The sequence below is a fragment of the Perognathus longimembris genome, chromosome 3, assembly GCF_023159225.1.
Source record: "Perognathus longimembris pacificus isolate PPM17 chromosome 3, ASM2315922v1, whole genome shotgun sequence".
NCBI classification, from domain to species: domain Eukaryota; kingdom Metazoa; phylum Chordata; class Mammalia; order Rodentia; family Heteromyidae; genus Perognathus; species Perognathus longimembris.
The window spans coordinates 79,199,638-79,213,098 of record NC_063163.1 but is presented as its reverse complement, the minus strand read 5'-3'; the positions used below and the strand labels follow the sequence as shown (position 1 = coordinate 79,213,098).

General features: G+C 56.7%; 1 protein-coding gene across 1 annotated transcript; it reads left to right on the top strand.

Annotated features, from left to right (window-relative positions):
* The first annotated feature begins 3,247 nt into the window (after window positions 1-3,247).
* Window positions 3,248-12,713, top strand: Crybb2 (crystallin beta B2). The gene is made up of 5 exons (XM_048342755.1): window positions 3,248-3,308; window positions 6,372-6,490; window positions 8,936-9,068; window positions 10,500-10,642; window positions 12,522-12,713. Exons 1-5 carry the CDS (start codon window positions 3,255-3,257, stop codon window positions 12,688-12,690), a joined length of 618 nt encoding a protein of 205 aa, XP_048198712.1. The 5' UTR covers window positions 3,248-3,254; the 3' UTR covers window positions 12,691-12,713.
* Window positions 12,714-13,461: the final 748 nt, after the last annotated feature.

Below are 13,461 nucleotides of genomic sequence, written 5' to 3'. Positions count from 1 at the left end.
TGGCGATAAGAGCCTCGTGGGCTTTCCTGCCTGGAATGGCTTCAAACCTCAATCCTCAGGAACTCCCATCGGAGTGTGAACATACACACATATGTCCATGTGTGCTGTGTGTGTGCATGCATGCATATGTGTGTGTGTGAACGAGGGTGGATGGGTGGAAAGCAGGTATCTGCAATCCTGGGCCCAGTCCCCAAACCTCAGCACAGCCCCTGACCTTGGCCTCAAGGTGAAGCCAAGGCCTGGTCTGCAGAGGCATGCAAACTGGAGGACAAGAAGTGCCCACCAGCACAGCGTGGTGGAGGGAGGGACAGGAAGTGCCCACCAGTACAGTACAGTGGGGGGAGGGACAGGAAGTGCCCACCAGCATGGTGTGGTGGGAAGGGATCTGAGAAGTTTCTCCAGGCCTCTGTGTCCAGGATCCCAGGGGCCCTGAGGAAGAAGAAGTTTACTTTCTTTAGCTAACTCTGGGGCTCTGCCTGCATGCCCAGGCCCTGGCCCACCTTGGCCTATGCATCACAGGCCACATCCAAACAATATGACTGGCTTTGGGCCAGGCTCTGAATGTATCAAGCCAGCTCCCAAACTCTCCTCCAAGCTGTGTTTCTGGGCTAACTTCTCTCCCTGGATGGGCCAGGCTGGGGGCCATCTCCTGCCTGACCCTGACCCTTAGAACACAGTTTGCACAAACTGGAATCCAAGGGATAGTTATTGGATGGGTGGGTAAATGGATGGATAGATGGGTGGATGGATGAGCAGACCAGCAGACGAATGGATGGGTGGAGGGACAGGCAGATAAATGGATGGATGGACACTGGGTGGAGAGATGAATGAATGGACAGGTAGATGGGTGGATAGGTGGGTAGATGAATGGGCAGATGGGTGGTCAGGTAAATGGATGGATGGGTGGGTGGAAAGGTGGGTAGATGGATGGATGTGTAGATAGATGATCAGGTGGGTGAATGGGTGGATGGATGAATGATAGATGGATAGGTAGATGGATGGACGGATGAACAGGAGTAAGTGGATGAATAGATAGATAGGTGGATGCATAGATGGATGGAGAGGTGGATGGATGGATAGACAGGTGAATAGATGGATATGAATGGATGGTCGGATAGGAGGATGGATGGATGAGTGGATAGATAGATAGGTGAATAGATGGACAAGAACAAATGGATGGATGGGTGGACAGGAGTGGATGGATGTGTGAGTGAACAGATGGATAGATGGATGGATGGATAGGTAGATGGATGGTCAGGTGGATGGACAGAAAGGTGGATGGATGAGTGGACAGTTGTGAATGGATGCATCAATGGATGGATGGATGGATGGACAGTCAGGGGTGGATGGATGGGTGGATAGTAGTGAATGGATACATCAATGGATGAATGAATGGACAGGTGGGTGGGTGGATGGATGGATGGATGGGTGGGCGGATGGACAGCCAGGGGTGGATGGATGGGTGGACACATGTGCGCATGCATGAGCAGGTGGAGGGATAAATGCTGGGCTCTGCCAAATGAACACCCTCTCCTTGTTTTCACTCAGAGCCCCTGAGACACCCTTTGTCCTCCATGCCCCGGGGCGCAATGACTGGGCCTGTGAACCTGGCACGGCCCTGTCCTGGCAGCCGGAGGGCTGACACATGCAAGGCGGGGATCTCCATGCCCATCCGCCTGACCACCCTGGCGCAGCCCCGTCTGACAGCTAATGACAGCATTGTGTGGAGACAATGGCTGTGGGCATTTGCTGACCGCGCTTCGATGCAGAGCTAATCTTGCATTCTCGCCCTGTGTGCTTGGGCACTCAGTGATCACCATGTTGGCACTGGCACTGCTGGGGAAGGTATAAAGGCCACCTCCTGCAGCCGGGCTCCAGGGCACTCGCGGGCTGGTGTTCGGGTACCGGGTAAGCGCCCCTCTGCCCTCCTTCCCTCCTTTCCTCCTCCAGCGTGGCTGTTGCTGTCTCTGGAAGGGACCTTGGGCAGAGACTTGAGTGCTAGCACGGCCACTCTTTCTTTGTGTCATCCTAACCCCTCCCCAGTTGTGGGGAACACAGGTAAATGGCCTGCGGGTACCTGGGCACCTGGGCAGCAGCCTTTGTAAATATGAAGCACGTTGCCAGCACCCACATTCTCCTGGCGAGTGTGTGGGCAAATTCATGTAGGAGTCCTGGTGAGCCTGCCATGCGGCGTTGATCGCTCCTGGGTGGCTGCATTGGCGCCCCCTGCTCCCCGTCCTGGCTGCCCCTCTGTAGCCAATCTTGGGGACAGTATGGCTCGGGGGGGGGGTGTCCAATGACAGTTGATTCCATGCCAACTCCGTGCCACTTAGAAGCGCCGTGCACCGAGCAGGCTTGGGTGCTGCCAGGCGTCTCGGGCACCATGCCTCCCATGTGCCTCAGGCCCGCTCACAGAGCTTCTTAGGTGCCATTGCAACCCCAGTTTACAGATGGGGACACTGAGGCCCAGGGAAGGAGGGAGCCTGTGGCCTCCCAACGTGGCAGGATCAGTGCCTGCATTGAACAATAGAGCTTTGCCACCTTGAGTCTGAGGACCCCCCAGCTCTGTGTATGTGTGCACATGTGTACGTGTGTGCATGTGTGTGCATGTATATGAATGTGTGCATGCATGATGTGCCCATGCGTGTGCGTGTGTGCACATGTGTATATTCATGTGCATTACATGTGCAAGTGTGTGCACATGTGTGGCCCAGCACTCCATGGCAGCCCCCGAAGGCCAGATTCCAGGAAGGACAGCTGACCTGCTCCCCAGCTGCTTAACTGATGTTCTCTTTCCTGTGGGAGAGAGGCTGGACGTGGCCTTGGGTGGGGGCAGAGTGCTGGATTGGTGAGGGGACTTGAGGTCCCCTGCACCTCCACCTGTCCAGGGCTGGCCTTGGGGAGGAATGGGTGGGGACAAGGAGCAGGGGTATGCTGTGGGTACACTGACAGTGCCAGACAGGCGGCCCATGGGGCTCTGCCCACATGGTGCCCACCTCAGGCAGATGCTGGGGTCCCCAGACCTCACTTCACGCGTTATTGGGGGACCCCACTTTCCCCTCCACCTGGCGCTAGCCTGGTCAGTCAAAAGGGAAGCTGAGGTTTGCGTGTAGCTGCCACCTCTGGACGTCATGTTCCAGGATGAGCTGGGAGCGGGGTGGGGGGTCAGCATGGAAGGCTAGAGCCAGGGGGGGTCACCCCAGGGTCCTACATTGCTCTCGTTTTCCAGGTGACACCTGCACAGACACCCCACCATGGCTTCAGATCATCAGACCCAGTCGGGGAAGCCACAGCCCCTCAACCCCAAGGTACCATGGGGGGGGGGTAGGGGGGCGGGGGGACAAGCTATTCTCCTACAGATTCCGTTTTCCTTCTGCCAATGGCCCCTCCCACTCATTTCCCTCTCGGGGACTCTGTCTCCCCGATGTGCGCATTGACATGGTTCTGGGTCCCCATTGGAGACGGAGCTTATGAATGGGAGGTAGCATGCGATATTAAGACCTGGCCCTCCTGGGTGACCTGGGATAGGTCACTTGACTTCTCTGGGCCCTGGGTCCCTCCTCTGTCAGACAGATAGGCAGAGTGGCTGTGAAGAGGAGTTGAAATGAAGCTGAGCCCTCACCTTCCCCCCCACCCTGCAGTCAGTGCCAGTCACCCCGTGTCAGCCAGCACCCCCATCTCATCTCCCTCCTAAGGAGGTTGGTTTATCCCAGTGCCCAGGCCTCTGTCAGTGCCCCCCCAACTGCTGCCTCCCTGTCCTTCTGCTCCAGAGTCGGGGGGAGGGGTGAATGGGTCCCCCTGGGGACCCCTCTGTCTGACTCTGTGCCTGTCTAGCTGGGCAGAGCTGGTCCAGCCCCCGCCGGTTCTGTCTGTCCTTTAGGAGCTGTGTTCTCAGAGGACGTATAGACAATAAGCGAATGAATTCCCGGAGTGAGGAGTCTTCACGGGGGAGTCTCCCCAGAGTGGGGTAGGGTGTGGGTGGGGAAGGGTTCCAGGATAGGGGTGACGGTGGGGAGGGGTCCCAGGCCCCTCTGAGGGGGACGGTGTTTGCCAGACACCTGCTGGGTGATGTGAGGGAGCAGTGATGTAGAATCAGAGGCAGGGGTTGGAGAGAACACTAGGTAAGGGGGGAGCAGCATGTGCAAAGGCCCTGAGATTACTCATGAGCATGGGTGGATTTGAAGAACAGCGAGAATGTACTCAAAACTCATTTAAAGCCACATGCTTAAAAAACTTTCTAGAAGGGGCTGGGGATATGGCCTAGTGGCAAGAGTGTCTGCCTCATATACATGAGGCCCTGGGTTCTATTCCCCAGCACCACATATACAGAAAATGGCCAGAAGTGGCGCTGTGGCTCAAGTGGCAGAGTGCTAGCCTTGAGCAAAAGGAAGCCAGGGACAGTGCTCAGGCCCTGAGTCCAAGGCCCAGGACTGGCCAAAAAAAAAAAAAAACTTTCCAGAACTCACATTACAACAAAAAGAAAGTAAGAAAACAAGGTGACCTTCGTTTTCACCTAACACTTGGTTAAATTCACTGTAAGCCATCATGTGAGCCTTTTAATGTACAATCAACATAAGAATTGTCTGGGAGAGAGTTTGTTTTTTTTCCTTCACACAATATCTAGAAGTTTTCTGCTTCCAGAACATCCTAATGTGGACTGTTCTCACGTGTACGCAGGACCTGGTTGATTGTACTGTATTCCAAGGTGCAGGCTTAGAAAAAGATTCCGCAGCAGCTCACGCCTGTAACCCCAGCCACTAGGAGGCTGAGATTTGGGGATCACAGAACGGTGTGAGGGGAATCTTATCCTGTAATCATGGTACTCAGAGGCAAATGCCGGGCTAGCCGACCTTCCGCATGGCCAGTGCCAGCCTCCCAGGCCAGGAGCACAGCAAACAGAAGCCCTCAGGGCGGCCGGATCTTCCTCCTTGTGGATGGGAGTGAGGCGCAGGGCAGGCGAGTTCTTCCCAGGGTTGCACAGCGGTGAGAGTATCCACGGCCAGGTCAGTGAGCAGGAGAGCAGGACAAGCGCCTGGACTGCAGGCCGCTCCCTCTGCTTCCTTTGTTCTGCTAATCCCAGGCGTGGGAGTGGGTGCTGGGAGGTGGCGCCACTGTGCCTGGCTGACTCAGAGCCCCCCCCCCCCGCCCCGTGCTGTGCCCCCTCCAACCCCCCCCCCCGGCTCCTGCTCCCAGCATCTGGGACCCGAGGCCCCCTCTTCAGCCAGGGAGATGGGTGCAGCCTGGGTTCCCGCTTCTCACAGGCCCTCCTCCACAGCACTTCGCTGTGAGTCCTCCGTGACTCTCTTGCTTCTTTTGGGGGAGGGGGGGTGGGGGGAAGGGGTTTCCGTTGCTCGGATGGAGGGCCCCGTGAGCTCATTCTCTGGCTAAAAGACATGAAGTCATTTCAGAAGTAGCTCGAGGCGGGGCGCCAGGTGCAGTGTGGCGGCTCACGCCTGTTACCCCAACTATACCAGAGGCTGAGATCTGAGGATCGCGGTTCAGAGCCAGCCTGGGCAGGAACGTCTGTGAGACTCTTGATCTCAAATGACCACCAAAAAGTCAGAAGCGGAGTTGTGGCTCAAGTGGTAGAGTGCCAGCCTTGAACAGAAGAGCCAAGCAAGAGTACAAGCTTCTGAGTTCCAGCCCCAGGACTGGCACCCACACACGCACACACAGCTCAGGAGACCCCAATTCAACCAACAGCTAGGCGAGGTGCTGTGTGTCCGCCATCCCCAGCGACACGAGGAAGCTCAGGCCCCCTGGGACCAGGCACAGAGCGAGGCCACAGCTGGGGAACAACCAGTGCTGTGTGGTGTGTCTCACATGTAGAGCACCTGCTGAGAAGTGAGCAGCCCCAAGTTTAGTCCCCAGTGCTACAAGGAGAAGGGGAAGAGGAAGAGGAACAAGAAGAGAAGGAGGAGGAGGAGGAGGAGGGGGAGGAGCAAAGAAAGAAAATGAATGAAAAAAGAAGGAAGGAAGGAGAGAAGAAGGAGGACGAGGAGGAGGCAGAGGGGGACTATCCCCGAGGGGCGGGGCTTAGAGGACAGCACAGGTGTGCACAGGTGTGTGTGGTTCTGCAGGGCTAACTCTGATGGAGCCCCTCCTAGCACCACCACCCCTTGAGCACCCCGTCAGCCTCTTCAGGAGCTGGTTGGAAATGACTTCTCCAGGCCCCCCACAAGTGCCCCTTGTACCCACCCCTAAGGCCACTTCTGTCTTCTGTATCACAGCCCGGAGTTGGTGGGCCAGGTCTCAGGCGGGGACTCTCAGTAGGTGCCTGGCCCAGGGCCCCAATCCTCCCACCCTCCTCCCCCTCCCCCTTCTCTCCAGATTGCCCCTCCCCTCCCCATCTCAGACCCCTCCCGTTTCAGATCATCGTGTTTGAGCAGGAGAACTTCCAGGGCCACTCGCATGAGCTCAGCGGGCCCTGCCCCAACCTGAAGGACACAGGCGTGGAGAAAGCAGGCTCTGTCCTGGTGCAGGCTGGACCGTGCGTACAGGGCGGAGGGCCAGGGGCGGGGGTGCTGGGTAGGTCTTCCCTCTCTGAGTCCCTAGACTGTCTGATTGAGGGGATCAGCACTGGGAGGTTTGGCAGGCTTTGGAGAGAATCAATGCTTTGGAGCAAATAGCACTGGGTTGGAATCTCAGTCCCACACTCGGTGTGGTGGGGTATCCTGTGAGGAGGGGAGTGATTATGTCTTTTTTGGGGGGTAAGCTGTTGCTCCTAGACACTTCTTGGATGTTTCTAGAACAGCCAATGGATGTTTCTAGAATGGCCTGTCTCTGGCCGTGGGCTCACCTCTGTCCCGGGAGGTTTACAGCAGGAAGCCCCAGCTGGGAGCCCCCCATGTCTCCCTTTCCAGGCCCTCAGATTTCAGGGCACATCTGGGGCTTGGGTCTGTGTGTGTGTGTGCGTGTGTGTGTGTGTGTGTGTGTGTGTGTGTGTGTGAGAGAGAGAGAGAGAGAGAGAGAGAGAGAGAGAGAGAGAGAGAGAGCCTTCTTTCCCTGTGGAGCCTCGCCCTGTCATGCATGATCCTGGGTGATGAGATGATGAGATGGTAGGTGCCGTGCTGACCTGGTGCACTCCAGTCATCCCTCCTCTGTGGGATCCTAAGGAATGGGGGACCCGTGACCCCTAACAGTTGAGAAGGATGGGGTGCTGGGCCCTTAGTGAGCCACCCTCATCTCTAGGCCCAGGGGATCTTGCTAAGTACCGGGTTCCATAGCAGCCTGGGAGACGCACAGACCCCTCAAGGGAAATGCCCAGTTTACAAGGGTGCCGCCGCCTCTGAACACACCTTTCTGGGTCAATGAAGTCTTGATTGTCAGAGTGCTATTATCTGAGTTTTAGTTATCTTTTCGTATTGAACTCAGAGCCTGGCACTGTTCCTAAGCTTTTTTGCTCCAGGCTAGCGCTCTACCACTTGAGCCATAGCACCAGTTCTGGTTTTCTAGTGGGTAATTGGAGATGAGTCTCATTGACTTTCCTGCCCTGGCTGGCTTTGAACCATGATCCTCAGATCTCAGCCTCTTGAGTAGCTAGGATGGCAGGTGTGAGACACCAACATAATTTACTTGAGGATTTTTGTTTGTTTGGTTTTGGGGGTGCTCATGGAATGTGTACCGACAGAGTGAGTGCTCTGCCCCCTGCCCCCTGCCCCCTGCCCAAGCCTCACCCCAACCTCTCAAACAGATTTTCCACTCTTTTCTTTCTAAAAACATATATCTTGAATTTTAAAGATAAAATTCTACTTTTATTGGCTTATTTTATTATTTTTTGAGAAAAGGTCCCCTTATGTAGTGCACACTGGCCTCAAACAAACTTATGATCCTTCTGCCTCCTGAGAGGCTATAGTTAAGAAAAAATAACCATTGTTTATTGTTCAAAATTCATGTTTGAAATTAAGGATTTAGAGCGCACACACACAAAGACTCCAACTTTACCATTCAAAAGTAAGCATTGTGAGGACTTTGGTATAAACTTTGACTTCTCTCTCTTTCTCTCTCTCTCTCTCTATGTATATGTATATGTATACATACAGGTAGATAGATAGATAGATAGATAGATAGCCAGTCCTGGGGCTTGAACTCAGGGCCTGAGCACTGTCCCTGGCTTCTTTTTGCTCAAGGCTAGCACTCTACCTCTTGAGCCACAGTGCCACTTCCAGCCTTTTCTGTTTATGTGGTGCTGAGGAACTGAACCCAGGGCTTCATGCATGCTAGGTAAGCACTCTACCACTAAGCCACATTCCCAGCCCAGGTTTTGCTGTTGTTGTTGTTTTTAAGGTCACAATTTGCCAGATGCTGGTGGCTCATGCTTGTCATCCTAGCTACTGAGGAGGCTGAAATCTGAGGATCATGGTTCAAAGCCAGCTTGCAGGAAATTCTATGAGATTCTTATCTCCAATTCTCTACCCAAAAAGCTGATAGTAGAGCTATGGCTCAAGTGGTACAGCACCAGCCCTGAGCAACAGAGCTCAGGGACAGCGCCCAGGCCGGGAGTTCAAGCCCTAAAACTGGCAGGAAAAGCAATCAGGTCATGATGTGTGTGAGGTTTGATAGAAAGTTTCCAGGACTTTGCAGGGAGGCCTGCAGTGTGGCTGGGAGCCTTTGCAACATGGGAATTGGCTGGTGGTGCCAAGTCTACCAATATAGGTGGTTTGTTTTGTATTCTCAGGCTGGCTCTTGGCCTGGCCAGTGCCCATGCCACCTCAGGGAAGGGCACCAGCAGGCACTGAGGGCCAGGCAGTTTGTGGACCTCGCCCTTGTTTCCTGCATGGGCTCCGGCTGGTTGAAGGCCATGCACCCTGGGTTCTGGATCATGAAATGCGGCTTCTCCTTGCTGGCCTGATCAGGCCCGGGGGGTGCACAGGCTGGGCCCGCGTGGAATGCTGGGAGCAGGCCTTATCCGTACCCCTCTCCTGTCTCCCCGCAGCTGGGTGGGCTACGAGCAAGCCAACTGCAAGGGCGAGCAGTTCGTGTTTGAGAAGGGCGAGTACCCCCGCTGGGACTCCTGGACCAGCAGCCGCAGGACTGACTCCCTCAGCTCCCTGAGGCCCATCAAAGTGGTGAGCTCACAGCTGCCCCTGGCCCTCGGTGCAGCCTAGGTGGCCCCGCCTGCGGGGTGGGGGGGGGGCAGGAAGGACACCTGGCTGCTGGCATTGAGGCCTCCGAATGAGCCTCCTTAAGGTGGGGCCTCCCTAGCCTCAGTTCCCTCACTAGCTTCCTTCACAGGCAGTAGAGAAAGGATGGAGGAATCCTATCACAAAGCAACTTCTCAATAAACAGCCATAGGAATATTAAAAGATAGGGTGGGAGCAAGTGCCTCATGCCCATAATCCCAGTTAGTCAGGAGACTGAGATCTGAGGGTCGGAGTTCAAAGCCAGCCCAGGCAGAAAAGCCCATGAGACTCTTATCTCTAATTACCACCAAAAAGCTGGAAACAGAACTGTGGCTCAAGTGGTAGAGTGCTAGCCTTGAGTAAAAAAGCTCAGAGACAGTGCCCAGGCCCTGAGTTCAAGCCCCATGACCAACACACACACACACACACACACACACACACACACACACACACACACACACACACATACAGGGTGATCTCGGTTGAGGGTGGAGGAGAAGGTAGTTAGTTCTCCTTTATCAACATTCACATCAGGTGTGGAGCTTCTAAAACCTCTTCATCCTGATTCTTTTTCCTTTTAATTAAAAAGCTGTCATTATAAAGGTAATGCACAGAGGGGTTACAGTTACATAAGTCAGGCAAAAGTACATTTCTTTTTGGGCAATGTCACCTCTTTTTTTTTTGCCAGTCCTGGGGCTTGAACTCAGGGCCTGAGCACTGTTCCTGGCTTCTTTTTGCTCAAGGCTAGCACTCTGCCACTTGAGCCACAGTGCTACTTCTGGCTGTTTTCTGTACATGTGGTGCTGGGGAATCGAACCCAGGGCTTCATGTATACGAGCAAGCACTCTTGCCACTAGGCCATATTCCCAGCCCCAGTGTTACCCTTTCTTCGCTCTCTCCCATATTTTCCCTCCCACCTCCATCTGCAAGTTGTAGAGTTTATTTTCCACAGTGCCCAGGGAGTACCATGGCTGCATTTGTTCACCTTTTGTCCCTCCATTTTGTCCTGATTCTTATTAGAGTGTGAAGTGTTGGGGAGAGCCCAGCAGTGCCCTGTCGTTCTCTACCAACTGCCTTTCTAAGCCACTAGTTCCCTCCAGGCCTGTGGGGGAGGGCTGGCGCACACTGGCTTTGGCACATGCAGGGCAGGGGTCCTATGTTATTGACTCTTCTGTTCCCAGCTCTGGGGGCTCAGCCAAGTCACTTGACCTCTCTGAGCCCATTCTTCTCTTCCACTACAATGGCATAAAAGTTGCTTAAAGGCTGACATGACAGTATCTGGGGAGCAGGAAGCAGCAAGAAGAGATGGGGGCGGCTGCCATCTAGAAAAGAGGAAGTCGAGTCCCTCCCTCATGACTCGTGCCTGGTCCCCTCTAGGACAGCCAGGAGCACAAGATCACTCTGTATGAGAACCCCAACTTCACGGGGAAGAAGATGGAGATCGTGGATGACGACGTGCCCAGTTTCCACGCGCATGGCTACCAGGAGAAGGTGTCGTCGGTGCGCGTGCAGAGTGGCACGTGAGTGCCCCCCATCCCGCCCTGGGGTCCCCCTGCCTTGTCCCCCTGCCCCCATCCTGCCCTGGGGTATCACCCTGACCCCATCCCATCCTGGGGGACCCTATGTTCCCATCCTGCCCTGGAGTCCCCCTGCCTCCATCCCTCCCTGGGGTGTCACCCTGCCCTCATCCCCCTGCCCCATCCCTCCCTGGGGTGTCACCCTGCCCCCATCCCCCTCCCCCATCCATCCCTGGGGTGTCCCTTTCCCCAGTCCCCCTGCCCCCATCCCTCCCGGGGGTGCCCCCTGCCCCCATCCCCCTGCCTCAACCTGCCCTGGGGTCCCCCTGCTCCCCATCCCTCCCTGAGGGTCACCCTGCTCTGCCCCTTGCCCCCATTCCTCCTTGGGGGTCACCCTGCCCCCATCTTCCTGCCCCCCCATCCTGCCCTAGGGCCCCCCTGCCCCCATCTCCCTGCCGCCAGCCCCCTCCAGGAGGCCGGTGGAGGCCCTGAGCCCCGGGGCCTTCAGAAGGTCTTTCCGGGTCTTCTTAGCCGTCAAGCGTGGGGTGCTAGGGGCCGTGGGGTTCGTCAAGGCAGCGGCGTGGGAAGGCATCTCACGACCCCAGTTTGGCCACGGGGGGCGGGAAGGCCAGGGCATGGCAGCCCCTCTGCCCAGCTCCCGAGGGGTCCCAGCGCGTGTGGGCTTTGCTGTGCACCTGCTGCCGCCGAGGCTCCAGATTGGCCAGTCAGCCTAGCTGTCCAGGAGGCTGAGATCTGAGGGCTGTGGTTCGAAGCCAGACAGGGTAGGAAAGATGGCGCTGAGCCAGCTGTGCTGGGGAGCAAAAGTTCCAGTGTGCACCCCTCAATCCCCATGGTCCCCGGCAGGCGTAGTCCTGGTGTGCCTCCCTCACCGGCCACAATGCAGAGGCCGGATATGTGAAGTGGGCCCTCACTAACACGCATCGCCCCTCTCCGTCCGTCCGTCCATCCGTCGGTCCGTCTGTCTGTCTGTGGGGCTGGTCTCCTGGACCCCGCACACAGCACAGCCCGCAGGCCCTAGGCCCTGATGCCCAGGCTGGGCCCCGGGAACAGCACGTGCCCAGGCCCGCAGGCCTGCGCCCACCGCTGTGCTTAGGGACAGGGCGAGAAAGTGCGCATGCCCACGGAGCGCAGAGACGCTGCCTTGTTGTTCATGATGGAGTCTGCGCATGCCCACTGAACGCAGAGATGTGGTCCCGTTTTCGATGATGAAGTCTGCGCATGCCCATTGGGCGCAGAGACACAGTCCCTTTTTCCAAGATAAAGTCTGCGCATGCCCACTGAGCACAGGGATATGGTCTCATTTTCATGATGAAGTCTGTGCATGCCCACTGAGTGCAGAGACGCCGCCCCGAGTTTTCCATCCATTGCTTAAAGTTGACATAGAGCCCATGGACACAGAACTTTTAGCCCCGCATAGAACCCAGAAAGTTGTGTGTGTGCGCGTGCGTTTGTGTCGGTCCTGGGGCTTGAACTCAGGGCCTGGGCGCTGTCCCTTGGCGTTTCCACTCAAGGCTGGCACTCTACCACCCGCGCCACAGCTCCGCTTCTGGCTCTTTGGTGGTGAATTGGCGATAATAAGAGTCCCATGGAATTTTCTGCCCACCTGGCTTTGAACCGTGACCCTCCGACCTCAGATCTCCTGAGTGGCTGGGAGTCCGGGCGTGCGCTCCGGACCTGGCCCTGATCTGAGCGCTTTAGTGGGCTGTGCGCCCGCCAGGCCTGCTGGCACGGGGAGGGCGCACAGGGAGGGCGCACGGGGCGGGGGTGAGCGCCCTGTCAGGAGAAGGAAGCGAGCCGAGGGGCGGCCTGGCCTGCTCCAGGGCGAGGCCCCGGCCCACCCCGCTCATTTCCCGCCCCGCAGGTGGGTGGGCTACCAGTTCCCCGGCTACCGTGGGCTGCAGTACCTGCTGGAGAAGGGCGACTACAAGGACAGCAGTGACTTCGGGGCACCCCATCCCCAGGTGCAGTCCGTGCGCCGCATCCGGGACATGCAGTGGCACCAGCGGGGCGCCTTCCACCCCTCCAACTAGTGCGTGGCCCTCCCTCCCCTCCCTCCTCCACCCTCCCTCCTCCTTCTCTCCACTCCCGGCCACTGCGCACCCCAGGGAGTAATAAAGTGTGCCTTGCAATGTGTCTTCTTTGGGTCTTTCATTCACTGTGGGGGGGGGGGGGAGGAGGGAGGCAGGAGAGGGAGAGAGAGAGAGAGAGAGTTGGCAAGGGCAAGCATCAGCATCAGGGCCTCCTCTCTGTGCTTCTTTCTGTGCTTTCTGGTGGTACCAGGGCTTGGATTCAGGGCCTGGCGCTCTCCCCTGGTTAATGCTGTACCACTTCAGCCTCACACCTCTAATGGGGCTTTCATTTTGTTTTTAGAGGGGTTGTTCACTGAACATGGGCGTCTCAGGGATTATCCTGCCTTGGTTGGCTTTTAGTCTCAGTCCTCCAGCTCAGCCTCTTGAGTAGCTAGGATGACGACTGTGAGCCATTGGTGCCCAGCTTGAGCCTGCATTTCTTTACTGGACTCACAACTCCTGCTGCCTCCTAAGCAGCTGGCTTGGCTGACCGCTGGGGCCATCTGTTGGTGAGCACAGTCGGCCAAAGGGAGCAGGTAGCCAGTGCTCCAGCCCTCAACAGTGCATCTACTCCCTGACATCTCCTCACTTACGGCGTCAGCCCTGGGGTCCTGGGAGGTAGTTGGTTGGTTGGTTTGTACAGGAGCCCAGAACCCACCATGCTGTCCCACCCAGCACCACCTCCCTGTGTGCCGTGTGTCCCCTGGCCCCTCATTCATCCTCTGGCTGGTG

Bases quoted from the DNA above. Each gene is read 5' to 3' on its own strand.
- Crybb2 (XM_048342755.1), top strand. From the start codon at position 3,255: ATGGCTTCAGATCATCAGACCCAGTCGGGGAAGCCACAGCCCCTCAAC. The intron at 9,069-10,499 runs GTGAGCTCACAG...GGTCCCCTCTAG, and splicing joins CCCTGAGGCCCATCAAAGTG to GACAGCCAGGAGCACAAGAT. The intron at 10,643-12,521 runs GTGAGTGCCCCC...CCCGCCCCGCAG, and splicing joins GTGCGCGTGCAGAGTGGCAC to GTGGGTGGGCTACCAGTTCC.